Source organism: Ochotona curzoniae, unplaced genomic scaffold, assembly GCF_017591425.1.
Source record: "Ochotona curzoniae isolate NIBS_2020 unplaced genomic scaffold, NIBS_Ocur_1.0 scaffold_4701, whole genome shotgun sequence".
NCBI classification, from domain to species: Eukaryota; Metazoa; Chordata; class Mammalia; order Lagomorpha; family Ochotonidae; genus Ochotona; species Ochotona curzoniae.
In genome coordinates, this window is record NW_024467122.1 from 27,502,844 (window position 1) to 27,529,128 (window position 26,285).

At 42.7% G+C, this 26,285-nt stretch overlaps 2 protein-coding genes across 5 annotated transcripts; one reads left to right on the forward strand and one right to left on the reverse strand.

The window, feature by feature from the left end:
* Nucleotides 1–885: 885 nt before the first annotated feature.
* On the reverse strand, nt 886–7,336 carry PNN (pinin, desmosome associated protein). Its single transcript, XM_040968904.1, has 9 exons — nt 7,164–7,336; nt 6,452–6,523; nt 5,942–6,010; nt 5,471–5,543; nt 5,259–5,353; nt 5,065–5,140; nt 3,933–4,088; nt 3,715–3,853; nt 886–3,291 (listed from the first exon to the last, which is right to left on the reverse strand). Exons 1-9 carry the CDS (start codon nt 7,274–7,276, stop codon nt 1,907–1,909), a joined length of 2,178 nt encoding a protein of 725 aa, XP_040824838.1. The 5' UTR covers nt 7,277–7,336; the 3' UTR covers nt 886–1,906.
* Nucleotides 7,337–7,807: 471 nt separating this feature from the next.
* Nucleotides 7,808–25,158, forward strand: TRAPPC6B (trafficking protein particle complex subunit 6B). Of its 4 annotated transcripts, none has more exons than XM_040969068.1 (6): nt 7,808–7,923; nt 17,107–17,174; nt 17,881–17,998; nt 18,965–19,048; nt 21,383–21,476; nt 24,169–25,158. In XM_040969068.1, the coding sequence occupies exons 2-6, from the start codon at nt 17,140–17,142 to the stop codon at nt 24,198–24,200; spliced, it is 363 nt and encodes a 120-aa protein (XP_040825002.1). In that variant the 5' UTR covers nt 7,808–7,923; nt 17,107–17,139; the 3' UTR covers nt 24,201–25,158. The 4 variants fall into 4 exon arrangements, with proteins under 4 accessions (XP_040825002.1, XP_040824999.1, XP_040825001.1 ...); XM_040969065.1 differs by lacking the exon at nt 7,808–7,923 and adding an exon at nt 12,045–12,243; XM_040969067.1 differs by lacking the exons at nt 7,808–7,923; nt 21,383–21,476 and adding an exon at nt 12,045–12,243.
* The last annotated feature ends 1,127 nt before the right edge of the window (nt 25,159–26,285 follow it).

Genomic DNA, 26,285 nt, shown 5'->3' on the forward strand with positions numbered 1-26,285 from the left:
CATGCAGGATCCAATATTGGGGCAGATTCTAATCCCAGCAGTCCCATTTCCGGTCTAGCTCCTTGTTTGAGGCCTGGGAAAGCAGTGGAGGACAGCCTAAAACCTTGGGGTCCTGCACTCGCATGGGAGACCTGGAAGCTGAGGGTCCTGGCTTCAGAGGGGCTCAGCTTCAGCTGTTGTGGCTGCCTGGGGTGTGAACCATCACACTGCCTTTCCAAAACAAAACTGTCTACTTACAAGCAAACTATTTAAGCTTATACAGATAAAAATGAAAACAAAACTGTATGGGAGCCAGTGCTATTGCATACCAATGTCACTATCCCATATGAGAGTACCAATAGGGTCCAGCTGCTTTGCTTCCAATCCAGGTCTTCCAAAAGTATGGCAGAGGTGCCTGGGCTCCTGGTCTAGCAGTCAGGGAAGGCCTTCCAGAAGCTGACCAGTAAATGGAATGTATCTGCCTTTACCTTTCTACCTCTTCAACTATCTGGGAGGAGAGTACACCTTGTACAAAAGATCGAACAAAGATTAGTAAGGCGATTCTTAACCGGATTAAGATCAACTCTTAATTCACTAAGCTTTCCCTGTCATGGTTGAAGAAAACCAGTGTTAGAGGAGTATATGCTGTAGTTGACACTACTGCTGAAACAAGTGGCTCTGCAGTTTTGAGAAACTTGTTCATTTAGTAACTAACATGAATCATAGGCAGAAAACACTAACTGGAAATGCTTGTGATTTTACTGTATCCATTTACTTATCCAGGAAACACTAAAATGAATAGCAAAAAGTCAAGCCTAAAAGCCACAATGCTAACTTACAAACAAAAATGGAATCATGCAAAGTGCTTTTTTGTATAATGCATAGAAACATTAATACAAGTACTAGTCTTGGGCAGGCACACAAGTCTAAGCCACATTTATTTGCACATGTATAGTAATGGGCAACAGATACTCCAAGTTTATACAAATTTATAAAACAACAGTTAATAATCACTTGGTACATCTGTGTTATCTGACTTACATATTCAAGTCTAAATGAATTTCCTTCATACAATACTTGAAATTCTTGAAAACACATTGGCATGTTTCAGTTAGAGCCAACACAAGACCACAAACTCAAAAAATCAAGCTTTGAAGATACGGATACGTTTCTACCACCCTCCCCTTGAAGTGATTTCCTTATCAAATGTATTTATGCTTAATCACACAGATAACCATGAAGAGAATGATGCTCCCACTGACAGGAAGAAAATGCTAATCAAGTTATACTGTTTAAGTTATCTACCAATTATGGCTTAAATATGAAACATGGATGAAGCTTAGATTAAAACAAAGGTGATTAGAAAATAGCCAAGATTTTAAAGAAAGCTGTTCCTCTTCAAAGCTGCAAAGAACTGATAACTCAGTGTCTACGGCAAATAAAAAGAGAAAACCTTCAAAAACATTCTCACGTAACTAGTGGTAAAAGCTGAAAATGATATCAAGAGGATATTTATTATACAAGCGTCAACAAGGACATCCCAAAATAATGAAGCACATTTATTTCTACAAAAGCAATGTATGATACAGCATCAGAAGGAAACAGACTTAGATTTACCTATTAAAATATACACATTCTTATTGAATAGTATAGGATATTTAAAAAAGATGACAAGGGATGTTAATCATTTTTTATTATTATTATTTTTACATATTTTGGAACCTCACATAATTTTGATAAATAATTCTTACAAAATTATGCAAAAAGTACAAGAATGTCTGGTAAACAAACAGTCTGTATTTTCCAAAAAGACTTTTTACAACATGCAATTCTTAAGGCAGCATCCTCCTTACAAGGAAAGGGAATCCTTTTTACTCATCAAGAAATCTTCTGCTGCAAATAGGCTAAGAAAGCCTGGCTTCTTCCATTAACGCCTTTTGTCTTTCCTGTCTGATTTTCGGTCTCTTTCACTTCTTGAAGATCTTTTTCCTGATCGACTACTCTCTGATATGGACCTCTTTCTGTCGGACCGGGAATTCTTATCCTTTGATCCTTTTGTATCCCTACTACCACCACCTTTTGAAGACTTGTGACTTCTTTCTAGACCTGATGTGTCCCTACGCTTCCGATCCACACTCCTTCTGTGTTTTCTATCTCTGTTATGTCCCCGGCCCCTACTTCGACTTCTACTTTCACTACTACTACTAGTGCTGCTACTACTGTCTCTGCTGCTGCTGCCACTCGTACTGGAACTGCTACTGGAACTGCTCCGACTACTACTACTGCCACTGCTGGAACTGCTTCCACTGCTGCTACTGCTGGAACTGCTACTAGAACTGCTGCTGCTGCTGCTACGGCTCCTACTCTTGCTTGTTTTATTTCTAGCTCGGCCTCTACTTCTGCTCCTAGTTTTGGTTTTGCTCTCGGCATGTGCTGTTAAGACTGGCTCTATTGGCACATCAGTGAGTTTTACAGACTCCACAGCAAACTCCTTCCTTTCAGGAGGTAGATGCCCTTGCTCCTGAATAACCTGAGGTGGTGGCTGTAAAACAGCTACCGGCACAGTCTCAGGCTGTGGCTGGGGTACAGACTGGGGCTGGGGCTGCGGCTGGGGTGGAGCCTGAGACTGGAGTGGAGGTTGAGGCTGGGACTGGAGCTGAGGCTGGCACTGGGCTTGGCTCTGGTCCACAGGCTCAGGCTGGGATTCAAGTTCTTTCTCTTCTTTTTCCTCAGACTCTTTTTCTATTTCTAGAGTACTAACATTCTCTTTCTCAGGAGAAAGAGATTTACATTCTTTATCTGGCTCAACCTCAAATTCCATTTCTGGTTCCAATTCTTTGCTAGTTTCATTTTCTGAAGGTTCTGTACTTTCAACTTGATTGGTTTCCATTACTTCCTGCTCAGCAGTTACACTTTTTACGTTCTCAACCATCTCTAGCACGTCCATAACTTCTTCAGGCTGACTATCCTGCTGCTTCTCACTTTCCCTGACCTCATTTTCTTCCTCCATCTTAACCTCCACTTCCTGTTTCTGTTCCTCCTCTTCCTGTTCTTTCTCCACATCACTATGAACTGTACCTACTTCCTTTTCTTCTTCCTCTCCTGCTTCCTCTACTTCTACATCATTGTGCTGATTACCTGTCTCCTCCAACTCTTCCTCTCGCTGAGCCACCTTACCCTCTTCTTGTTCCGCCTTCTGTTCTTCATTACGCACCACCTGATGCTCTTTTTCCTTCATTGATTGTCTTCTAGGCCTAGCCTCCATTTTATTTATCTGTTCTGCAAATTCGATGCGTCTACCTTCAAACAAAGCTAAAGAATAAAAATTTATACACATAAAGTTTACTGTGATTAAGAAAGCGCAGTCATAATTGTGTACCTGGCTGAACTATTATTAAGCCTCACATAAATGATAAAACAGGTCAATATTTTGCTACCTAACTTCATTCATGCTGGGTGATAGTTTCTTCTCTGACCTGTTATCAATGTCTTGTGTCATTAGCTCTGTTTTTCCAAATCTGGTCACTGTAAGTTAAGCAAAAACTAATCTTCCACAAATGCTTTAGAAGTACATATGCATATCACTGCAAGCTATTTCAGGTTAATTTCCATCAAGAAGCAGACAAGTTCTACACACTTAATAGCACCTCAGATCTTTCTACATAGCAATTAAAACCAACCAATCTGTGAATTTATTGTCTAGCAAGCAAGTTAAACTGACCTCCAGGTACTTACCATTCATCTTTCTCTGTGACTCTTCTATTAGTTTTTGGGTGGCAGGACACATTCTTCCAGGAATATAGAACAAATGGGGCTTTGTCTTAGTTCTTATATATTTAATTATCTTGGCATTATGCTCATTCCACTCTTCTTGCTATTAGAAAAAAAAGGTTATACAGCTCAGTGTGTTTGTAAACATGAAGGATCACTTACAACTCCAAAACACTACTCACCAGCTGCGCAAGCTCAACCTTCTGTTCCAAAAGCCTCAGCTCTGTTTGCTTAGCACGCCTCTCTTCAAACAGCTCTCGTCTCTCATTTTCAACCTGCTTTCTCTCTTCTTCAGCCTGAACTTCAAGTTTCTGTTCAATTTCCTGGCGCCTCTTTTGCTAAAGGTAAGTAAAGTGCTTTGAGATTTATGTTTTGACAGGTGAAAAAACCAGCATATCTTTGGTGTGTTTAATTTTAAAACCTATACCACACATTCTGGCCATGTTAAGCACCACAGTCTTACTGAGCAAAGCTAGCTGTGTGTTTTCCAGCATTCTAAACCAATTCCATCTTGACATTTGAGACTGACTGCAACTTGTTCTTTAGGAAACGGGGACTAAACCTTTTCTCCCCTCACAGATATCTAAATGTTAATATCATCAGCCATAGTTACTACTCTATCCCAAATAATGTTTAAGTAAAAGTTAATCTAAAAAAGGCATGGTATTTAGAGTTTGCCAAAATGAAATGTGGGAAAAAATCTTAAGTAACTCCCGACCAAAAAAGCTACCCAATACATTCGTGAAATATCAAATACTTTTAAACCTTTTTCAATTTTCCATATGAAAATGGAATTAACAAGTTTATTGGTATAATTGAACAATTACTGTTTTCTACTCCAGTTGTCTCCCAGAAACAGTTTGAATTTTAGTATAGAGACAATTTTGCAGCTAACACAAGAAACTTCCGGCAAAATGACATAAATATACTGGAGGATAGAGATTTGGCTTCTAAGTGCCAAGCACTGCCTCCGAGTGTAAATAAATTCTTAAAGCTAGAATCACAGAACTATTTGCCAAATCAGAGTTCAGGTATTTCGTTTCACAGCACTGTGAAATCCAGTAAAGAAAGGAAGAGACAGATCCAAGACCAGACAGTGTGATTGTTAATGGAGTCTAGGCCAGAATTTGAGTCCTGTAGAGTAACAGAGTAAGGCTTTATAATATGACAAATAGTCCACTCAATTCACAGCTCCTCAAACTGTATCAGTTAATAAAACAATCTCAAAGCTTTCACTTAGTTTCACTCTAGACTTGTAATTAAGAAATGTTTCAGTTCTTCTCAAAAACTATTTTAATAAAATAATATAAATACCCTTTCAGTGGCAACAGTGGATTCTTGCTTAAATTTCTGAAGCGTGCCCATCAACAAGCCAAATATTCGCCGGTTCCTAAAGAGCAGAAAAGAAAATCACCTTTCAGCAGATCTGCCACTTTCCAGGAGGTGCTGCAGACTATGTTCTAAAATAGCAGATCTGACAGTTTTATCCTGAAGAATTTTAAAGATACCTTTGCTTTCCCTTTTCATCCATATTTTGATCCTGGATAAGGTCTCTCCGTGTACGCTCTTTGGAGGTAGCTACAACTGAAGACTGCAATGCTGGCTGCAGGAGAAAAGAAAGCTCACTGATTTAACAGCACATGCATGGCATGCTTTTAAATATAAAGTCTGCAACCATCTTTATCCACCCTCCAGTAAGGGTACCTTACAATTCCAGTACCTTTTTAACATCATCATCCTCTGGGTCGCTCTCTTGGCGTGATTCTCTTCTTGTCCGACGCTCCCCGCCCAGCCTGCCATAACAAAAATTAATTTAAGTAATTACTGCAGAATTTTATGTAAATGTTAAGGCCTTTGCTTGGCCTCTTTCCTGGATAGCTAGCTCACTTAGCAATCTGTATCCCATGTAATCACCTGGCCAAAAAAAGAGTAAGATGGGTCAACCAATGCACTAACTCTGAATTCCTGATACCTAAATTATTTTTAAGTAGTTTGCTTTTCAAGTATAACAGAAAAACATTGTAAACAATGTTCCTAACCTTATCTTTCTTATGACATTACACTGATAAAGTTTGGATTATTTTAAGCTAAGCTTTGAGGAACACTGGTTGTCTTAGTTCAAATATGGAAACTTTAGGGAAAGGCACACTAAACACCAATTTGTGTGTACTTAAGAAATTTTCAAACATACCTACTGATTGCCCCTTCAAGGTCTCTCTGTTTGGCTGGGGGTCCTCCTCCACTATCTGAGAATCCACGCCTGTAATTACAATTGTTCAAGAGAAAGCACTTAGAATATGAGCATTTTAAAAATATAGGGTAATGTAACAAAATTAATTCAATAAGAAATACAACAGAATTAAAAAAAAATCATTTCAGAGAAAGTAACCATGTGATTCACTCCAAATGATTTCACATTTTAAAACTCAAGATATTTGCAAATCCTCCAACCTCTAGTTTTGCATATAAATAGAAATTTAAGAGTAACATCATCAGCAAAGAAAACCAGCTGATTTCACCGCTAAGCAAGAAATAATATATACAGCGTTTTGTTTTTTAAAAATTTATTTATTAACAGGGAGAGACCGAGAATACTATATCAGTCTATCACTGGTTCCAACAAGTTTCATACACCCAATGAATTTAATATTTAAGAAAATATAACAAATAGCTTTTAGCACTAGAGCTAATGGCATCTTACCTCAGCAATAAACTACCACGACCTCTACCTCCACCAGGACCAGAAAGGGCCAGCAATCTGGCTTGGATGGGCCTGGAAGAGATTATCCGCGTCAATACAAATACAAGTACAAAAAAAAAAAAAAAGGCAGGCAAGTCTAATGGCAACGAAGACGCTCCTCCATCTGCTAAGTCAAAGAAAAAAACCAACTTCCCCAAAATTCCAGGACGACGGTTTCAAATCCCCACGTCTGAAAGGGGCCGGGAGCCGTTTTCCCTTGAACTTGCCTGTTTTCCTCAAGGCCATTACCTCACAAACGAGGTTTAGACTTGGATGCCGCCACCTCCCGCTACCCAGCCCGCAGCCGGCTCCCGGCGGCGCCATCCCGCAGGGAGAGATGCACGTGGGCCGAGGCGGGGAGCCGGGGGCGGCCCGCACCGAGCGGCCGCGGGGAACGGCTTTGTACCGCAGCTCCGGGCCTGCAGGGCCGAGGGCGGGAATCGCCGGGCCAGCCCACCGCCCGAGCGCGGCGCGACCAGGCCTCGCTGCGGCGCCCCGAGCCCCGGCAGAGCGCTCGGGACGGCGGGGCCGCGGCCGCCTCGCCTCGTCGCAGGCCCGGCTCTCCCGCCGCCGAGGAAGGACAGGCCTCGGGCCAGGCGGCCCTCCCCGACCCCGGTTCACCCCTCCTGGCCGGCTGCCCCTCCGAGCCCGCAGTGCCCGTCCCGCCTGCTACCTCACGTCATTGGGATCGCGCCCGGTGAGCTTGCGGATATTCTCATCTACGTTCTTGAGGCTCTCTTTGGCCTTCTCTAGCTGCTCCTGCAAAGTTCTCACGGCGACCGCCATCTTCTCCCCGCAGCAGGCTTCGAGACTGCTCCACAGGCCGCGCCGGGGCTGCGCCGCGCCGAGAGACGCACGAGACGGACAGCCCGACTCGGCCAATGACGAGAGGCGTTGCTTTTCGGTCTTAACCACTCAGCGCCTGGAAGGGGGAGACACTGCCCGCCTTTGTAGCTCTGGACCAATGGGGAATCAGCCAGGCGGCCGCCCCCTCCCCACGGAGCTGCGGATGGCTGGGTCCCGCTTTAGCGCAAAGGCGGGGCGGGTTCGAGACTTGGGTCTTCAGGGCCGGGCCTGCAGGGCGGCGTGGTGACAGAGCAAGCCGTCTCTTCCACACCTTTTAAGCTGTAGTGCGACCGTCCTTCATACCATTTGAAAGATTAATCTCATCAGGGAGGGTCGGAGACGAGTCGGCTCGCCCTCCTCTCCCACCCGGGTGGGTAATTAAGAAAGGGCGTGACGGCGTGGTTGCCGCGCATGCCCAGAGATGAAGTGAGCGCCCTCCTCCTTTAAGTGGGTTGGGTGGAGGGGGATGAACCGAAGACTCCTATGGGCTGACACTTGTTAAGAACTGTGTGGACGCAGTGTGAAACTTTAAAAGCCTTACTCCTCAGCACCAAGAGCTTAGATACGAACCTCTTAAGACTGATAAGGAAATGAAGCCTGGAGATAGCATGATTGCAGCCTGTAAGGTGATGCCTGACACCGTGTCTGATCAGACCCACAAGTGTGTGCCAGAGAAAATCGGCTTCCGGTGCTGCATGCACTGCCAATTTGAGAAATGTACCAAGAGTAGCTCAGAAAACTTCTTCACCGAAACATGAGTAATCTTAGATAGCTATCATAGGATGGCTATTCGTAGGCTGAATGTATTTGCTTTGAACCACCATTTTTATTTCATGTACCTTTTCAAATTTTCCTGGTCTGTAACAGCAGTAAGTTAGACTTGGAGGCGGGGTGCGGGTGGGGATTTCTTAACACAACGTCGTTGAAGCTCTGGGTTTTGTGAACTATTTCATCACCAATTATTTACTGATACGCCAAACATATTCTAGGCACTTTGGATAATACAACGTGCAATATAGGGTTCTGAAGGAACTTCCAGGAAGGAAGAGTGTGGAAATATATATTAAAAGTAAGTTTATGTGGGCCCAGCGGCATGGTCTAGTGGCTAAAGTGCTCGCCTTGAACGTACCGGGATCCCATATGGCGCCGGTTCTAATCCCAGCAGCTCCACTTCCCTTCCAGCTCCCTGCTTGTGGCCTGGGAAAGCAGCTGAGGACAGCCCAAAGCTTTGGGATCCTGCAACCATGTGGGAGACCTGGAGGAAGCTCCTTGCTCCTGGTTTCCAATTGTCTCAGCTCTGACCATTGCAGCCATTTGGTGGAGTGAATTAGATTTTTTTTCCCCTATTTCTGCTTCTATTTGGCTCCTGGCTGTGGATTGACACAGCACCGGCTGTTGCAGTTACTTGGGAAGTGAATCATCAGATGGAAGATCTTCCTCTCTGTCTCTCCTCCTCTCTGTATATCTAACTTTCCAATAAAAATAAATCTTTTTTTAAAAGTAAATTATATAGAGTGTTATAAAGAAGTGTTGTTGAAAGAAGAAAAATTGAGTATTATTTCTCTTTTATTTTTATTGAAAAGTCAGATCTACCGAGAGAAAGAGACCCAGAGAGGAATATCATCCTCTGGTTCACTCCCCAAGTAACTGCGACGGCCAGTCAGTGCTGAGCCAATCTGAAGCCAGGAGCCAGGAGTTTCTTTTTGCTCTCCCATGCAGGTGCAGGGTCCCATGGTTTTGTGCTGTCCTCTACTTTCCTAATCCACAAGCAAGGAGTTGAATGGGAAGTGGAGCAGCCGGGACACGAACCAGCACCCATATAGGGTGCTGGCAGATGCAAGGTAAGGCTTAGCAACTGAACCGTCGTCATCCTGGGCCCCTAGTTACTTTTTTTAAGTATTATTTATTGGACATGCAGTAAAATAGAGATCTTCTAAAATAGCTTCTCTTTTTGTTGTAGGGTTTTTTTTTTTTAAAGATTTATTTATTTTACTTATTTATTTTTTAAGATTTATTATTATTATTTTTTTTTATTGGAAAGGCAGATATACAGAGAGGAGAGACAGAGAGGAAGGTCTTCCGTCCGATGATTCACTCCCCAAGTGAGCACAACGGCCAGTGCTATGCCGATCCGAAGCCAGGAGCCTCTTCCGGGTCTCCCACGTGGGTGCAGGTTCCCAACGCCTTGGGCCGTCCTCGACTGCCTTCCCGGGCCACAGGCAGGGAGCTGGAAGGGAAGCAGGGCTGCCGGGATTAGAACCGGCGCCCACATGGGATCCCGGGCGTGCAAGGCGAGGACCTTTAACCACTTGCGCCACCGCGCCGGGCCCTGTTGTAGGGTTTTTGACTCCGAGTATGGCAGCAACCTCAATTGTTTTCTCGCAGGAAAGAAGAATTTTCGTGCGGACACAGTTTAGTTTTAAAGTAAGATTTATTAGAAAAAGTTGAGAAAGGAGACTCCCGTTCTAGTGACGGGAGGGGGCTTTGAGATGCTCTGCCATGGTGGCAGGAGGAAAAGTAAAAAAGACCGGTATCAATGGTGGGAAAAGCATCTTTTAAAGGTTTCCCTCAAAGATGTCTGTCCATAAACAAAGAAAATTCCTGGTTTCCATGGTACTGTGGACAAAAGGCCAGAAAGGTGTCACTGGCCAACTTCCTTGGTCCCTTTCTAATGATAAAGAGGCCAGTGTGAAGCCCTCCGGCTTAGCACTGGCTGGAGACACCATGGGGCTGAGGCTTCAGGTGGGGAATTGATATGTTAATATCGCCCTTGTCTCTTGGGGAAGCATTCCTGATAAGACATGCACTTGTCTCAGGAGAGACGTGCTCTGGTGAATCCAAGACATAGTGGGGAAAATACCCCTTTATATTTGACAAAAAAGTGACTTGGGGCCAGAATGCCCTAACTGCCTACTACCCAGTCTAACTCCTCTCACATTTTCGCTTTTTTTTTTTTTTTTTAAGATTTGCTTTTTTATTTCAAACGCAGAGCAACAGTGATAGGAAAGTCTCCCATCCACTGGTTCACTCCTCAAGTGGCTGCAACAACCAGGTCTGGGCTGAGGCAAAGCACAGAGCCCAGAACTTCATCCTGGTCTCCCACATGGGTAGCGGGACCCAGACACTTGGCTGTCCCAAGTGGATCAGAAGTAGAGCATCTGGGACTCGAACTGGAGCTCATACGGGGTGCCAGTGTTACAGCCAGGGACTTAATTTGCTGTGCCATTGAAGGAGAATATTTAGAATAGAGGTGTTCGATTTGGTTTTTTGCTTTCTGTATCTCGCTTGCTGAGAATAGCTGAATAGGACTTCTCTTGGTAAATGATTAAGTTCAATTGGGATTCAGGACACAAAATTCAACAGTGGCCCTGAGATAAGTATCTCAGGAGGAATCAAGGTAAAATCGTGAGGAGACAGAAAGTCCCTGACTTCTTCAAGGAGGCTCCAAAGGTCTGAGAAAGGCAAACTCGGTCTGAGAAAAGCAAACTCAAGGAAAATTGTGACAAGGAACTGAAAGAAACAGCAGTCTTATGATGTAATGGTCAGAAAAAAGCCCCTAGCTTTATGGTCTTAGCCTTTACCCCTTTGTACAAGTGATTTTAAAATGCTGTGTAAGTAATTTTGGCCTATAAAAAATGTTGTGTAATGGCTCACTGCTGGTGTGTCTGCCCTCCTGCGTGAGGAACTGGCTCCAGCCCCAGCGCGCTGGTACCCGAATAAAACCTCACGCTTTTGCATCAAGCCTCATCTTCGTTGATCATTGGGGAGACTCACTTTCTCGAGTAAGTCGGTAAGGCTGTCCTCACTTCGTGCGGCCTTACACCATAAAGCTTTCCCCACAGACCTCAGTCTTGAACTCAGACACAGATAATGTGGGTGTCCCAAATGTTTACCACCTATTATTTATTTATTTATTTCTGGGATTACAACTTTACACAAGAGACTGGGACAGAGTTCTGGCTTTTCAGGAGGCCGACAGAAAGTCCTTTTTTTTTTTTTTTTAAAGATCTATTTTTATTGGAAAGGCAGATATACAGAGAGGAGGAGAGACAGAGAGGAAGATCTTCGGTCTGATTATGGTTCACTCCACAAGCAGTGACAAAGGCCGGTGCTGTGCCCATCCGAAGCCAGGAGTCAGGAACCTCCTCCAGGTCTCCCATGCGGGTGTTGGGTCCCAAGGCTTTGGGCCATCCTAAACTGCATTCCCAAGGAGCTGGATGGGAAGCGGGGCAGCCGGGATTAGAACCGGTTCAAGGCGAGGAGTTTTAGCCGCCACGCTATCGCGCCGGGCCGACAGAAAGTCTTACTGCCTTCATTTGTATAGCTAATTACCGCGGGGAGAGCAGCTGGCGAACCCTGTCTTCCTGCACCCTCAACCATCACCCCGGCAGTCCGGCGGGAGCCGCTTTCCTCGTGTCCCGGTGCACCGGGAGGAGCTCCATGACCATAGAGCTGGTGGAATGCCGGGCTAGAGGCGACCGGAAACCGCTTCTCCGCCCCCCACCCCGGGCCGGAACGGGTCTCCGCGGGCTTCGGGTCTCCTAGGCAGCCTGTCGGGTTCGGCCCCGGGGCGGTACCCCGAGTAGGGGTCCTCCGTCAGTACCGGCCTTGTGAAGCCAGCCCGATCTCCTAGCAGCCAGGCGCCGAGGGAGCCGGGGGAGCCGGGGGAGCCGGGGGAGCCGGGGGAGCCGGGGGAGCCGGGGGAGCCGGGGGAGCCGGGGAGCCGGGGGAGCCGGGATCGGGCCGTGCTGCTCTGCTGAGGGCCAGTTCCCCGGGCCCTACCCAAACTAGAGCCCAAACCCGGAGCTTGGAAGAATAAGCAAGACATGGCGGACGAGGCGTTGTTTTTGCTGCTGCATAACGAGATAGTGTCCGGAGTGTACAAGTCCGCGGAGCAGGGGGAGGTGGTGAGTGCTGCCACAGCGCCCTTGAGCTCTTCTTGCGTCCTCTCAAGCTCTTTCACCTACGTTCTTTCCTTCAGCCCCTGCTGTCGCCCTCAGCATCTCGGGGTGTGACCTGTCCCCTCCTCAGCTGCCTCCTCTGGCATCCTACCTTCCTTCCTTTCCTCTGGTGTCTGTCTGCCTGTCTGCCTGTCTTTCTCTGTCTCTCTTTTTTTTTTTTTTCTGGCCGTCTTGCAAGCCGGAGATCGTCTCTGTTTAGTATCTGCTGCTGTGATTTTTGGTGGGGTGGAATGCAGACCCCTTGGCAAGTTTGGCCGGCAGTTACAGCACTCCCGAGCCTCCCTCACTGGACAGGCCTGTCCCGGCGGAGAGTCTGTCCTTCCTTCCCCCTTGCAGTTCCACTCCACACGACTCCAGGGCAGAAAAGCTCAGTGAGGTCTGAGGTCGGAGCCTAGGGAAGTAGCCGGCGGTAACCATACTGTGAAGACAGGCTTTAAATACAGAAACTATCCACTGGTCTAGAGCTGCTTTACAGAGCTGAGGATAAAGTAGTGCTCTATCCTTATGAAAGTGACTTTGCAGTGTTTGGGGTAGGAATATGTTGTGTATTGGGTGTGAATTAGGTGTAGAATTACAGCGGTCTCACGGATTTTATAACTGAGGTATCCCAAAGTCATGCTCGAGTCACAAACCATTCTCTAGTACTGCTGATGGAGATGGGTGGAGGCTGGGAGATGGGGAATAGGAAAAGCCCTGTAGGAACGTGAAAGACATAAAGTACCAAAGTGGTGGATCTAGCAAATACACCGAAGTGTTTCATTGTGACTGTGGAAAGCATGGTAAGTGAAAAGAATTGGCAGCTCTAGAGGGAAACAGCTCAGATGATTGGACCATTCTCAGAGGCTTTTTAAGGGGCGGGGACAATGTGACCTGTTCACATTTCAGAAAGATGCTTTAGTGTTTGCGTTAGAGAAAGAAGTTGCTTCTTCATAGTAACACCCATTATTGCAAGAATTACAGCAGGAGATGGTCTGAATTAAAACCAGAATAGTAAGGAGAGAACAGTTTGACAGGTAGTAGAATCTGCAGGCCTTGAGTAAGTATGGAAGGGAGAGTGGAAAGTCAGCAAGAATGTCAGAAATGGAGGAAATTCAATGCCTTGTAACAGTTTTTTTTCCTTTCTTTTTTTTTTTTTTTTGTAAGATTTATTTTCATTGGAAAGGCAGATCTACAGAGAGGAGGAAAGACAGAAAGATCTTCGCTCCATTAGTTCACTCCCCAAATGGCTGCAACAGTCAGAGCTGAGCTGATCTAAAGCCAGAAGCCAGGAGCATGTTCTGGGTCTTCCATGTGGGTGCAGGGTCCCAAGGCCTTGGATCATCTTCTGCTTTCCCAGGACACAAGCAGGGAGCTGGATGGAAAGGAAATGGAGCAGCTGGGATATGAACCGGTGCCCATATGGGATGTTTATCCTTGCAGGTGGGAGGATAAGCCCAAATAAGCCATTGTGTCAGCCCCTCCTTATAATTTTTTTTAAAATATCATTTGATTTGAAGAGGCAGACCTAATTTGTATTCCATTGGTTCATGTCCCAACAGCAGACTGGACCTAGCCTAAGACTGGAACCTGGCACATAATCGAAGCTTCCTACTAGGAATCAGAGACCTAAAGTATTTGAACCATCACCTCCTTGCTGTTCACTCCCTGCCCCTCACGGATTCCCATCCCACCTCACCCTCTACCATGCATTACACGAAGCTGAAATTACAAGCGGGGCTGGGACTCAAACCTGGGTACTCTGGCAAGGGATGCTGCGTGTTTAAAATGGTGTCTTAACCACTATGCCAAATGCCACATACAGATTTGTGCTTCATTTGAGGATTTTGTGGGCTCTCTTGATGACTCTGTCTGGTCAGTAAGTATGAGAAATACAGAATGAGTGGGCATGGGCTCATAATTGGAATGCATTTCCTTGGAAGAAAGTTGAGCAAATAATGAAGCCTTTAGTTTACTGCTTAGTGTAAATCAGTTGGGCTTCAGAAGATATAAATAGGGCCTGGCATGGTAGCGTAACGGCTAAAGTCCTTGCCTTGCACGCACTGGTATCCCATATGGACGACAGTTCTAATCCCGACAGTCCCGCTTCCCATTCAGCTTCCTGCTTGTGTCAAGGGAAAGCAGTTCAGGACAGTTCGAAGCCTTGGGACCCTGCACCCACATGGGAAACTGGGAAGAGGCTGTGGGCCCCTGGCTTCAGATTGCCTCAGCTCCGACCATTGTAGCCACTTGGGGAGTGAATCAACTTATGAAGGATTTTGCTCTTTTTTATTTGTTTGTTTTTTCTTTTCTCTCTGTCTTTCCTCTTCTCTGTATGTCTGACTTTCCAATAAAAATAAATACATCTTTATTTTAAGAAAAAAATAAAATATTAAACCTGTATTAAATGGTCAAAGATGGGTCTCAATACAGTTACTGAGTGGCTAAATGCTTGTCTTACAAGTGCTAGGATGTCATATAGGTGCCAGTTCATGTCTCAGCTACTCCACTACTTCCATCCAACTCCCTGCTTGAGGCCTGGGAAAGTAGTAGAGTATGGCCCAAGGATTGGGACCTTGTACTCACTCAGATACCTGGAAGAAGCTCCTGGCTCCTGGCTTTGGATCAATTCAGCCTTAGCAATTGCGGCTACTTGGGGAGTGACCCGGTGGACAGAAAATCTTTCTATCTCCTTCTCTCTATATAAATCTGTCTTTTCAATAAAAAATAAATACATAAAACTATATATGTATATATATAGAAAGATGAAATGACTTAAAAATGAAAGTGTAGGGCCTGGTGTGGTAGCCTAATGGCTTAAGTCCTCACCTTGCACTCGCCAGGATTCCCTTTAGGCACCACTTTTAATCCCAGCAGCCCTGCTTCCCATCCAGCTCCCTGCCTGTGGCCTGGGAAAGCAGTCAAGGACGGCCCAAAGCCTTGGGACCCTGCTCCCACATGGGAGAACGGGAAGAGGCTTCTGGCTCCTGCCTTTGGGTCAGCGCATCTCTGACTGTTGCAGCCACTTGGGGAGTGAACCATTGAACGGAAGATGTTCCTCTCTGTCTCTCCTTCTCTTTGTGTATCTGACTTTGCAATAAAACAAAGTAAAATAAAATAAATCTTTTTTTAAAAAAGTGTAAATAGAAAAAAATGGTGAAAGCCATTTTAAAGACCCAACCCTTGGGACATCTTCTACTTCTTTACCAGGTGTGTTAGGGATCTGGATCCGAAATAGGGCAGCCAGGTTAGAGCCAGTAACCATGGGGGACGCCAGCATTGTAGGCAGCAGCTTAACTTGCTGTATCATAATGCTGAACCCAAAAATTGTTTCTTAAAATAAGATTTGTTTACTTGTTTGAAAGGCAAAATTAGAGAAGGAAAAAGAGAAACTTCACATGGCCCAGACAGGCTGAAGCCAGGAGTCTGGAATTCCATTTAGGTCTCCGATGAGGGCCGCAGCAGCCTAAGTACGGGAGTCATCTGCTGCTGCTTCCCTGGGTGTGTTAGCAGAGAGCTGGGTCAGAAATGGGGCGGCAGGGACTAAAACAGGTGCCCATATGGGTTGTTGGTGTCCCAGGTTGCAGCCTAACATTGCTAAGCCGTAGTGCTGGCTCCTAAAACAGATTCTGAGGCAATATTAAGTAGAAAAGTGACATATGACATCAGAATTCAGAGGGCTTAGTTAGAACACAGATACTGGTCTCACACCTACTGTTTCTGACTCACTGGGAGTGGTGAGGGGTTGAGGGACTAGTGAATGAATATTTTTAGCAAGTTCTAAGCTGTTGCTGTTGCTGGTCTAGGGACACACAGTCAGTAGGTAGAGAGCTGCTGAAGGGACATGACATGGCAGGCAATTTTAGCAAGAAGGTTAAAATGAGCTTCATTGGGATGGTGAGGAGAGTGAAGATTTGAAGTGAAGGATTTGGTTGTTGAGCTGCTGGAGGAGGAGCAGCTGATGCAGAAACCCTCAGGTTCCATGGCTGCTGCTGTGTTTAAGGGTCAGCAAGGAGACCAGAGCAGATGGGGTGGGGTGAGTGTAGCGAGTAGAGAGGTATGGGCCCGGCGCCGTGGCCTAGCAGCTAAAGTCCTCGCCTTGAACACACCTGGATCCCATATGGGCGCCGGTCCTAATCCCGCCCACTCCACTTCCCATCCAGCTCCCTGCTTGTGACTGGGAAAGCAGTTGAGGACAGCCCAAAGCCTTTGGGACCCTGCACCCCTGTGGGAGACCTAGAGGAAATTCCTGGCTCCTGGCTTCAGATTGGTGCAGCACCAGCCCTTGCGCTCACTTGTGGAGTGAATCATCGGACGGAAGATCTTCCTCTCTGTCTCTTCTCCTCTCTGTGTATCTGACTTTCCAATAAAAATAAATAAATCTTAAAAAAAAAAACAGCCTCCCTGACTCTAAGAACATATAACCAAATGCAGGATTCTTAACGATGTAGAAACATTAGGGGTTGGTACAAGGGGAGTGTGTCACACTAATCCTCAAAAAAGGAAAAAAAAAAAAACCAAGTAGAGAGGTGTGGGAAGTGTGGAGCTTTGAGCTTAGGGTTAGTGTAAAGACAGTGGCGGATGGAAGCAGATCCGGTGACCGGGTTTTGTAACATAGGAGAGAAGAGCCTTTCGGAAGAGTCATTGGTACTCCTTCAAAGTAATCATGACAGATTAGTAGTTTGTGAGAAAACTTATGACTAAGTCACTTTTTCATTAAAATGCTAGTTTCAAAATCTGAATATTTACATTCACATTTAGCCAATATTTTAAGTTTTCAGATGCTAATGTCTTGGCTTTCTAGAAGATTTCAAAACTTATTTCTTAAAATAGGAAAATGGACGGTGTATAACTAAGCTGGAAAACATGGGCTTTCGAGTGGGACAAGGATTGATAGAAAGGTGAGCAGTATGGATTTGAAAATTTTCTTCCAGGTAGGTTATGAACAAAGATGACCCATTTCAAAAGCTTGCATTACCCTGAGATAGTGCAGCTTTAATTTCTGAATTTTAATTTTTGTCTTTACTTCATTGAATAAAATTTGTTTTTAGTTCTGATTCTATTTTAATTTAGTTATTAGAATGTTGTTTTCATATTTGAAAGTAATGCTTTATCTAGATTTTTCTCCCGTGAAAACAAAACACTATCCAAAAAAGTCTCATTGCATTTCCTACTGAGTCTAGTGGGCTCTTTAAAAATTCATGATTGTAATTTTGTTTAAGTGCATATGGATTAAAATTAGATTCAGTGTTTATGTATTAAATAATCTTTGTGGATCATTTATTTTTACTATCCCTTTCTCATTATCTGAATAGTTAAATTATGATTATATTTTGTACATAACTATGATCATGATTAGCTCTTTATTTTCTATATCCTAGAAGGAATTGTACCTGAAATTTTGGCTCTGTTGTTGAATCAATAAACTCTTAATTTCAGACCCCAAAATTAGAGAGCAGAATATGATTGCACTGAGATGCGGACGTACATTTTTTTCTTACTTCATGAATGTTCACTGATGTTCTGGCATGTGGAAAGTATTTGATAATTTGCCCTTTTTGCTTCCTTTGGAGAAAAAGCACTCTTACTTTTAGCTGATCTCTTTAGGTTCACAAAAGATACTGCAAGGTTCAAGGATGAGTTAGACATCATGAAATTCGTTTGTAAAGATTTTTGGACTACAGTATTCAAGAAACAAATTGACAATTTAAGGACAAATCATCAGGTATTTAGATAAATTAAGGCCTGTTTGAAAAAACTATTGAACTTAATATAAATGTCTCATTTTAGTAATTTAGCTATTTAAAACTTAAAATAATTTCTGACTAACTCTGGACTTTTTTTCTCTTTCCAAAGATTATTTATTAATTGCAAACTTGGACTAGAACTTTTCCCCACATTCTATATAGGAATGATGGATAACAAAATGCAATGTTTCTTAAATCATTAATTTTTCTCTTTAGTAGGGTGAAGTCAATAAAGTATTTCCTACAATTATATAAGTGATGTTCAGCTTTGAAAAGTAACAAATGTTAGAGTGATATTTGGTTTACAATTTGATTTCTTAGTCATTTGTACTGAGTAGTGGTATTGTGGAGAACCACTATATATTATTACATTTATGTCTTTATATTAATTACTAAAATTTAATTTATTTTCTTTTCAAATATTTTGTTAATATAGATTCAGTAGATCGCATAGAAAGTGGTTCATTTGATAATTGGTTTTGTAAGCCTCAAAGAATACTTAGAGTAGACTTGGCATTTGAACTATAAAATAGGAAGACAATTGATCTAACATTCCAATTCATTTTTTTCTTACAACAATACAAATCTTATGTTTTTAATTACTTGGATTGGGAAAAAGTGACTATTCATTGACCTTCTAAACATAATTCAATAATCTGATTTCAAATGAACATGCATTAATGATTCCTTTGTACAAAACTGAAAAAGGAAAAAGGAAAAAGACTCTCATGTGCATCTTGATGTATTTAGTGTATAACAAATGTTAGTGCTATGAAATACTGAAGTTACAAATCTGCTCTGAGCTGAACAGAACATCTTAGAATGCTGTCCTTTAAAGAAAATTTGACCAAGGAAATTAACAATTTTGAATGTTTTTCTAAAACTCTTATTGTGGAGATAAATTTAATTATGTTGACATGGATCCTTTTCCTATTTTGGATCAGGGCATCTATGTGCTTCAAGACAACAAATTCCGTTTGCTAACTCAGATGTCTGCAGGAAAACAGTATTTAGAACATGCATCTAAGGTATTTCATGAAATAGAAGATTTGGATTTTCTGTGAAAAGGAAAAATACTACACTAATAATAACAAGCTTGAATTAAAAATAGGTTGTAAAGCTTAGAATTGTTTCTTACAAGACAGAAGACATATCCATTGTATTAAACTGTACTATATGGGTTTATAGTGACCAATGAAAGAGTTGCTACAGCTAAATGCTACTATAATGTAGATATACGACAGATTGTTGAAAATAGCATAGCTATATTGGTTAAAAACACCAAAGTACAAAGCTGGTATTAGTTATGCAAAATTATTTACCTCAGAGTTTATGATTTGTAGATTTAAAGAATAAGTTTTATATCAACCTTTTTTTTTTTTTATAAGAATACCTGTTTTGGGCCTGGCAATAACCTAGTGATTAAATCCTCACCTTGAATTTGATGGGATCACATATGGGAACTGGTTTGTGTTCCAACTGCTGCATTTCCCATCCAGCTCCCTGCTTGTGGACTCAGAAAGCAGTAGAGGATGGTGCAAAGCCTTGACCTGCACCTGTGTGCGAGACCTGGGGGAAAAAGCTGTTAGGGAGTGAACCAGCACAGAAGATCTTTCTCTCTGTATCTCCTCTGTGTATCTGCCTTTAAAATAAAATAAATCTTATAAAGAATACATGCTTTATTCTAGGTATGTCTATATTGTATGACTTAATATAATTTTTGATTTTTAATTTCCTGTAATAGACAATGACTAGTTTACAAAGTTGACAGATTTTAGAGTCAATGTGGCAGAATAGGGTAAGGACATGTTTAAGCAGACAGAAATGGCTAGAGTGAAGCAGAGAGGGCACATTCCAGGAAATAGGAGAGGATAGAACAACAGCAGAGGGGTACCTGGAGACCGACAGACACAGGAAAGCAGAGGACACAACACTGTGGTGTTGCAGTGACTGATACTCCAGCCCAGCGATCTGAACTCCACCTGCAACAAGGTGGGAAGCACATTCAGCAGAAGCTCAGGTGATGAACCCAAAGAACTGCCCGTCCTGCGGGTCTGTTTGATTCGACCAGCAGCAGAAACAGAGTGGCAGGTCCCAGATGGACAGTGTGGGGACAGGGTGGATTTCACAGCACAGTCACACCCTAGGGCCGAATCGGGTGCCATTTTGTATAGGAAGGAAAAGACTATGGGACAGGACTGCACATGGAGGACTATACTATAGTAACAGTCTAGGGGAATTCAGGGGTGGGTAGGTAGGGGACCTAGGGAAGGGTTTGGAAAATGTCAGGCCCTGTGGAAATGTATCATAAAATGATAATAATAATAAAAGTTTAAAAATGTTGACATATTTAAATGTAAAAATCCTTTGAAGTGATTAAGCTATCTTGGTCAAGTATAAACCTTTATTTATCTGTAAAAATTTATTTATACCTATATTATCTAACATAAAGGCAATATAGATGTAGATCATCAAGAACTTTGGTCTAAATAAATCTAGTGGGTTTTTTTTAAGGTTTATTTATTTTTTATTGGAATCTCAAATATACTGAGAAAAGAACAATGAAAGATCTTCTGTCTCCTGGTTCACTCCCCCAGTGGTTGCATTGGCCAGAGCTGAGCTGATCTGAAGTCAGGAGCCAGGACCCTCTTACAGGTCTCCTATGCAAGTGCAGGGTCCCAAGAGTTTGGAATGTCCTCTACTGCTTTCCCAGGCCACAAGCAGGGAGCTAGACGAGAAGTGGAACAGTCAGGATATGAACTAACACCCATATGGGATCTTGGCGCATGCAAGGCAAGGACTGTGGTTGCTAGGCTACTGCACTGGGCCCATTTACTTCAATTTTTAATTAAATATAGTTAGATTGTTAGTATGTAATTTTTCTCACTGCTTTACCCATTTTAATATTCTTGATCCTCCAGTTTTAAAACAGTATGCTATGGGCCTGTGGCACAGTTAGCTTGCGGAGTTGATAGGAAGGCTCAGCACACCAGCAGGAGCCATGTGAGGTTAGAGCAGGCAGAGACCTACTGCTCGGCATGGTGATTAGAGCCCATGGCACAGGTCAGTGATAGACATCGCTACTTTGGCTGTTGTCAAACCAGTTGGATTTTTAGGCTTGTTTGTGCCCCGTCCTGGATTCGGAGTCCTCACTGGCCAAGTTGGCATGTGTCCATGAGCGTTATTTGCTAAAAATATCCAAAACTCAGACTCTTCAGTAATTTAAAGTTTCTTTTTTGCAACTTTTTTTTTAAAAAGCAATAACTTATCGATAGTATGGTTTAAGGAAATGTCATATTTAGCAATACCTTCTTTGCTTTAGTAAATTTGTACTATTTTTAACAATTTTTTTTTCCTTTCAGTATTTAGCATTTACATGTGGCTTAATCAGAGGTGGCTTGTCAAACTTGGGGATAAAAAGTATTGTAACAGCTGAAGTTTCTTCAATGCCTGCCTGTAAGTTGAATCCACATTTCTTTTTTTCTTTTTTTTTTCTTTTAATTGGAAAGGAAGATATGTAGAAAGAAAAAATACAAATGTCTTCCATCCACTGGTTCACTCCTCAAATGGCCACAACGGCCAGAGGTTAGCTTATCTGAAGCCATGAGTGAGGGGCTTCTTCCTGGTCTCCCATGCAGGTGCAGGGTCCCAAAGCCTTCGATGGGCCAGCCTCTACTGCTTTCCCATGCTAAAAGCAGGGAGTTGGAGGGGAAGTGGAGCAAGACACAAATCAGCACCCATATGGGATCCCAGTGCTTGCAGGGCAAGGATTTGGTCATTGAGCCATTGCGCCAGGCCCAGGTGTATGTTTCTTATAAATGTTTTATTTTGAGGGTTCTTATAAATGTTTTATTTTGAAGGAGGCTTTTTTTTTAAACTTAGAGTAAACTAAAGATGCTAAAACTGTTTCATTTTAGTTTTACCAATTTAACATGTAGCATACCATACTCATTCAGTGATATTTATTTATTTATTTATTTTTATTTGAAAGGGGAATCCACAGAGAGAAGGAAAAAGAGAAAATGAGAGAGGAAGAAATCCTCCATCCACTGTTTGACTCCCCAGATGGCATGGCGGCTGGAACTGAGCTTTTTTGAAGCCAGGAGCCAGGAGCTTCTTCTGGCTCTCCCTCTGGGTGGCCTGGGCTAAACGCTTGGGCCATCTTCTGTTCTCACAGGTGCATTAGCAGGGAAGTAGATCAGGAAACAATTGCCAGCACTGGAACCAGCGCCCGTTTGGGATATTGGCGATGCACTCTGTTGTGCCACAACGTTGGCCCCTCAGTATTTTAATAAGTAATAAAAAAATGCTGTAAGAAAAACTGCTGAGGGCCCAGCGCCACAGCCTAACATATAAAGTCCTTGCCTTGCACACGCCTGGATCCCATATGGATGTCGTTTCTAATCCCAGCAGCCTGCTTCCCATCCAGCTCCCTGCTTGTGGCCTGGGAAAACAGTCAAGGACGGCCCAAAGCCTTGGGACCCTGCAGTCGCTTGGGAGACCTGGAAGAAGCTCCTGGCTTCAGATCGGCTCAACTGTGGCCATTGCAGCCTTCTGAGGAGTCAACCAATGTTTGACAGATTTTCCTCTCTATCTCTTCTCTCTGTAGAGCTGACCTTCCAATAAAAATAAGTAAATTTAAAAAAAAAAGAAAAACTTCTGAAGAAATGCAAATATATATAGGACAATACTTAACTTTTGGAGGAAAATGTGGGATATATTTCTAAGATAGCACTTTATAATATTTAACAAGAGTTTTAATTTTATTATTGAAAAGATTTTATTAAAATCTAAGACATTTTGCTTAAAAGTAATAATTACCAAGAGGATCTTCTGTCTCCTGTTTTACTCTCCAGATGGCCATAATCCCAGTTAAGCTGGTCCTGAGCTGGGAGCTATAATCCTCCTCAGGGGCCCCCATGTGGGTACTCAGGGGCCTAAGGACCTAGGCTGTCCTCTGCTGTTCTCCCATGCCATAAGCAGGGAGCTGGATCAGAAGTGGAACATCTGCAACTCAAAATGGTGGCCACATGGGATACTAGACCTTTTGGTAGAGGATTAGCCAGCAATGCCACCAGCCCATTTATTTTTATTTGAAAGGCAGAGTTACAGAGAAGAGAGACAGAAAGATATATATATCTCCCATTCCCTTGGTGTACTCCTTGAATGGCCACAATGGACGGAGCTGAGCCGAACGAAAGCCAAGAGCTTCCTCTTGGTCTCCTGTCACTGCCCTGCAGTGATGGACTTGGTGCACAGAACCGATAATAAAACATGTGGACTCTGACTGATGGTTGAAAGCTGAAGTTTATTAATGGCATCAGACTTTATAGACCCAGGGTCATATGGGATAAGGGAGGAAGTATTGAGCTTATCAACAGAAGCCATCAATTGTTTCTATAGCCTTGTTTTGTGTATCCCACCAAGTGTTCTCATACAAATGGTATCCATTTAGTTACATGAATGGTACACACTCAGTTGTTTTCATGCAAAGGATAGCAGTCACACAAATGGCACCCATCCAGTTGTTCTCATACAGAAGTTATCCACTCAGTTGTAATCCTGTGCTCATTGACCTTCTAGGGTCACAAGTCTTACAGTGGGTGTTAGACTGATGAGGGCACTAGGGCGTAAGGACTTGAGCCATTCTTTGCTGCCTTATCAGGCTACCAGCAGGGAGTTGGATCACAAGTGGAGTGTGGGGGACTTGAACTGGCATCCGTATAGGACGCTGGTGCCACAGGCTAAAGCTTAGCCTACTATGCCATGGTGCCAGCCCCTGAAAATATATTTTTAAAGTTATTTAGGATATGTATATCATTAAAATAAAACTGCCCTATTACCACCCAAGTGCTTCCTACAGATCTTGCCAGAACTACCATTAAAAAACAGAATTCACTTGAGCTTCACTATGTTTCCTTCCCGTTTACTATGATCATTGGCCAAGGAAACACGCAGAACACAGGAATCACGGAGAAACAAAGGCATTTACTCACACATGCTCTGATTATGTAGAATATGAGCAGTTTTATGACATAGCCACTTTATTAATGGAAACTCCTTCCTGCACAGAACAGAAAATTAATGAGTAGTCTTATTTTCCTTGTATCTTAAATCAGGAAATAATTTTGTGTATTTTCTTTTTTAGGCAAATTCCAGGTGATGATACAGAAGCTGTAAGAACATAGTAGAAATACAAGGCCTCACTATTGTGAAGAGATAAATTATTGCTATATAAAGTATTCAAGTCGTAATGATTTAACTACTTTGTTGGACATTTGTATAGAACTGAGGGTATATTTTATCATTCTAACAGAACAAGTTAAATCTGATAAAGGACCATCTACTATGACTTACACTTTACTGCAACTATTCAAGATGCACACCTGACTTCAAATAACGAGACCCTAAGATGTAATTCTTACTTTAAATAGTGTTTTTTACTTAGACTGATGTGTATTTAACTATAGGTGGAAACACAAACCTAAGGTTTTGCTGAGTCAGCATAAAAGTGTGCCCATTAAGTCATCTGTATTAGAATAAATACATTTTGATAAGGTACGAATGTTATTTTTTTAAAAGTACACTAAAATAAGCTTAACTTTTATTGCTTGTAATTTATTTTGAATAAGGATTTTTTTCATGTTAGATTTTCTATGTGTATACATTGTATATATGACTGTATTACTTAAAAACTTAATTTTACTTTAATAGTAAATTAATAGTGCTTGAAAGCCTCTTTAACATAATAAAAGTAGAGTACAGGTTAGTATAAATGTTAATTTGGTGACATTAGAGTCAGAGAATATTAGGTATGTTGGGAAGGATAAGTTCCTGTTACATCTTTAAGCCTGTCTCCTGAGGCGTGCAAGTTCCGGTGAAGGTTCAATCTATGATTATTGCCTTATTTATTTTCCCACAGCGCAGAGGACTAGATAATTGGGTTTCAGCAGGGGGCCAAACTCATGGACAGCCATTGGATCATATCTGCTCCGTGGGTTAGGGTCAGTGTTCAGCTGTTACATCTCTCACACCACCCTTTCCCATCTGTCTAGCTTATGAAGCAGTTATCACCAACTCTGCCTGTTGGGGGATCTTGACTCTTATGACTCAAATTGTACTTTGTTTCTCATTTAATTCTGACCTTATGCCTGTATTTGTTTGACAGAGAACTTTGCAAAAGTGGGTAATTGGCACATGAAAATATTATACTAGGCTCTCTGCCATAAAAATGAAGGAGTAAAAGGAATAACTTGTAATGACATGGAACAAACATTATATTAAAAACTATTTTAAAAACTATAAAATTTTAGGACATAAAACTCAGGTGAGGCACACCATTCCTTTCATAGAAAGGCATTATAAGTATATTAGATTCACTCAATTGTTTTTAAGTAATCCTGATCCTCAGATGATTTGGGGAGTTTCTTTTTTCAGATTTTGGAAAAATATATTCAGAGAAGACTCTACCAAACAAACAAAAAATGGGATGCTTACCAATTAAAAATGGTCAGAATGATCCAGGACTAGCTAATGACCTACAGGTAGATCAAAAGGAACAAAACAGACTTTCAAAACAGTATGTATAGAAACTGTGTAGGAAATGCTGCATTTCAAATCAGTGGGTTTGTTAAATACTTTCATTTGGCTGTGCATTAGCCACTTTGTGTCCACATTTCTTTGCAAGCAAAACTTCTTTTTAGTCTTAACTTTCCGTGGCTGCCTTGTGTTATAGAAAAAGGGTGCTTCTCCATTTCCAGAGAGACAGACCCTCGGTTACTCTGATTATTTTGAGCATTTGATGAAGTCCTGGCTAATGAGGCAAAAAGACAAAGTATCAGGGCTTTTCAGAATTTTTCACTGTTGCTTGGTGATGGTGCCTGGGATGTGTGGACCTCAGCAGCAGCACCAGCCTGCTGATGGACAAGGAAGAGACAAGCCTGAACGTCAAAGCCATCACACTGAAAACAGCAGGATACAGTCCGGAAGCAGCTCAGCTGTGCTGCCGAGTAACCAACCCTGGCACTGCTTTACCTCTGTGCTTTTTGTTATGTAAAATAGTAAACGTATTACTATCCACCCTTGCTTGTGTTTTATTTATAGCAAAAAGAAACATCTCCTATAGAAACAAAGGAAAAGTGAGGTTACTCAAGAAATACCGTGGGGCAGATATTTGTGATACAGTAGGTTAAGCCAGGAAGCTGGGGCCCCAACCTGGAGAAGCAGTCCAGGATGGCCCAAAGCTTGCATGCACATGGGAGACCC

Coding starts and splice junctions, on each gene's coding strand:
- PNN (XM_040968904.1), bottom strand. CDS start 7,276: ATGGCGGTCGCCGTGAGAACTTTGCAGGAGCAGCTAGAGAAGGCCAAA. Junction 5,354..5,470: donor AGGATGATGATGTTAAAAAG/GTACTGGAATTG, acceptor TTTCTCCTGCAG/CCAGCATTGCAGTCTTCAGT. Junction 3,292..3,714: donor GTCACAGAGAAAGATGAATG/GTAAGTACCTGG, acceptor TTTATTCTTTAG/CTTTGTTTGAAGGTAGACGC.
- TRAPPC6B (XM_040969065.1), top strand. CDS start 12,163: ATGGCGGACGAGGCGTTGTTTTTGCTGCTGCATAACGAGATAGTGTCC. Junction 17,175..17,880: donor GGACAAGGATTGATAGAAAG/GTGAGCAGTATG, acceptor TGATCTCTTTAG/GTTCACAAAAGATACTGCAA. Junction 17,999..18,964: donor ATTTAAGGACAAATCATCAG/GTATTTAGATAA, acceptor ATTTTGGATCAG/GGCATCTATGTGCTTCAAGA.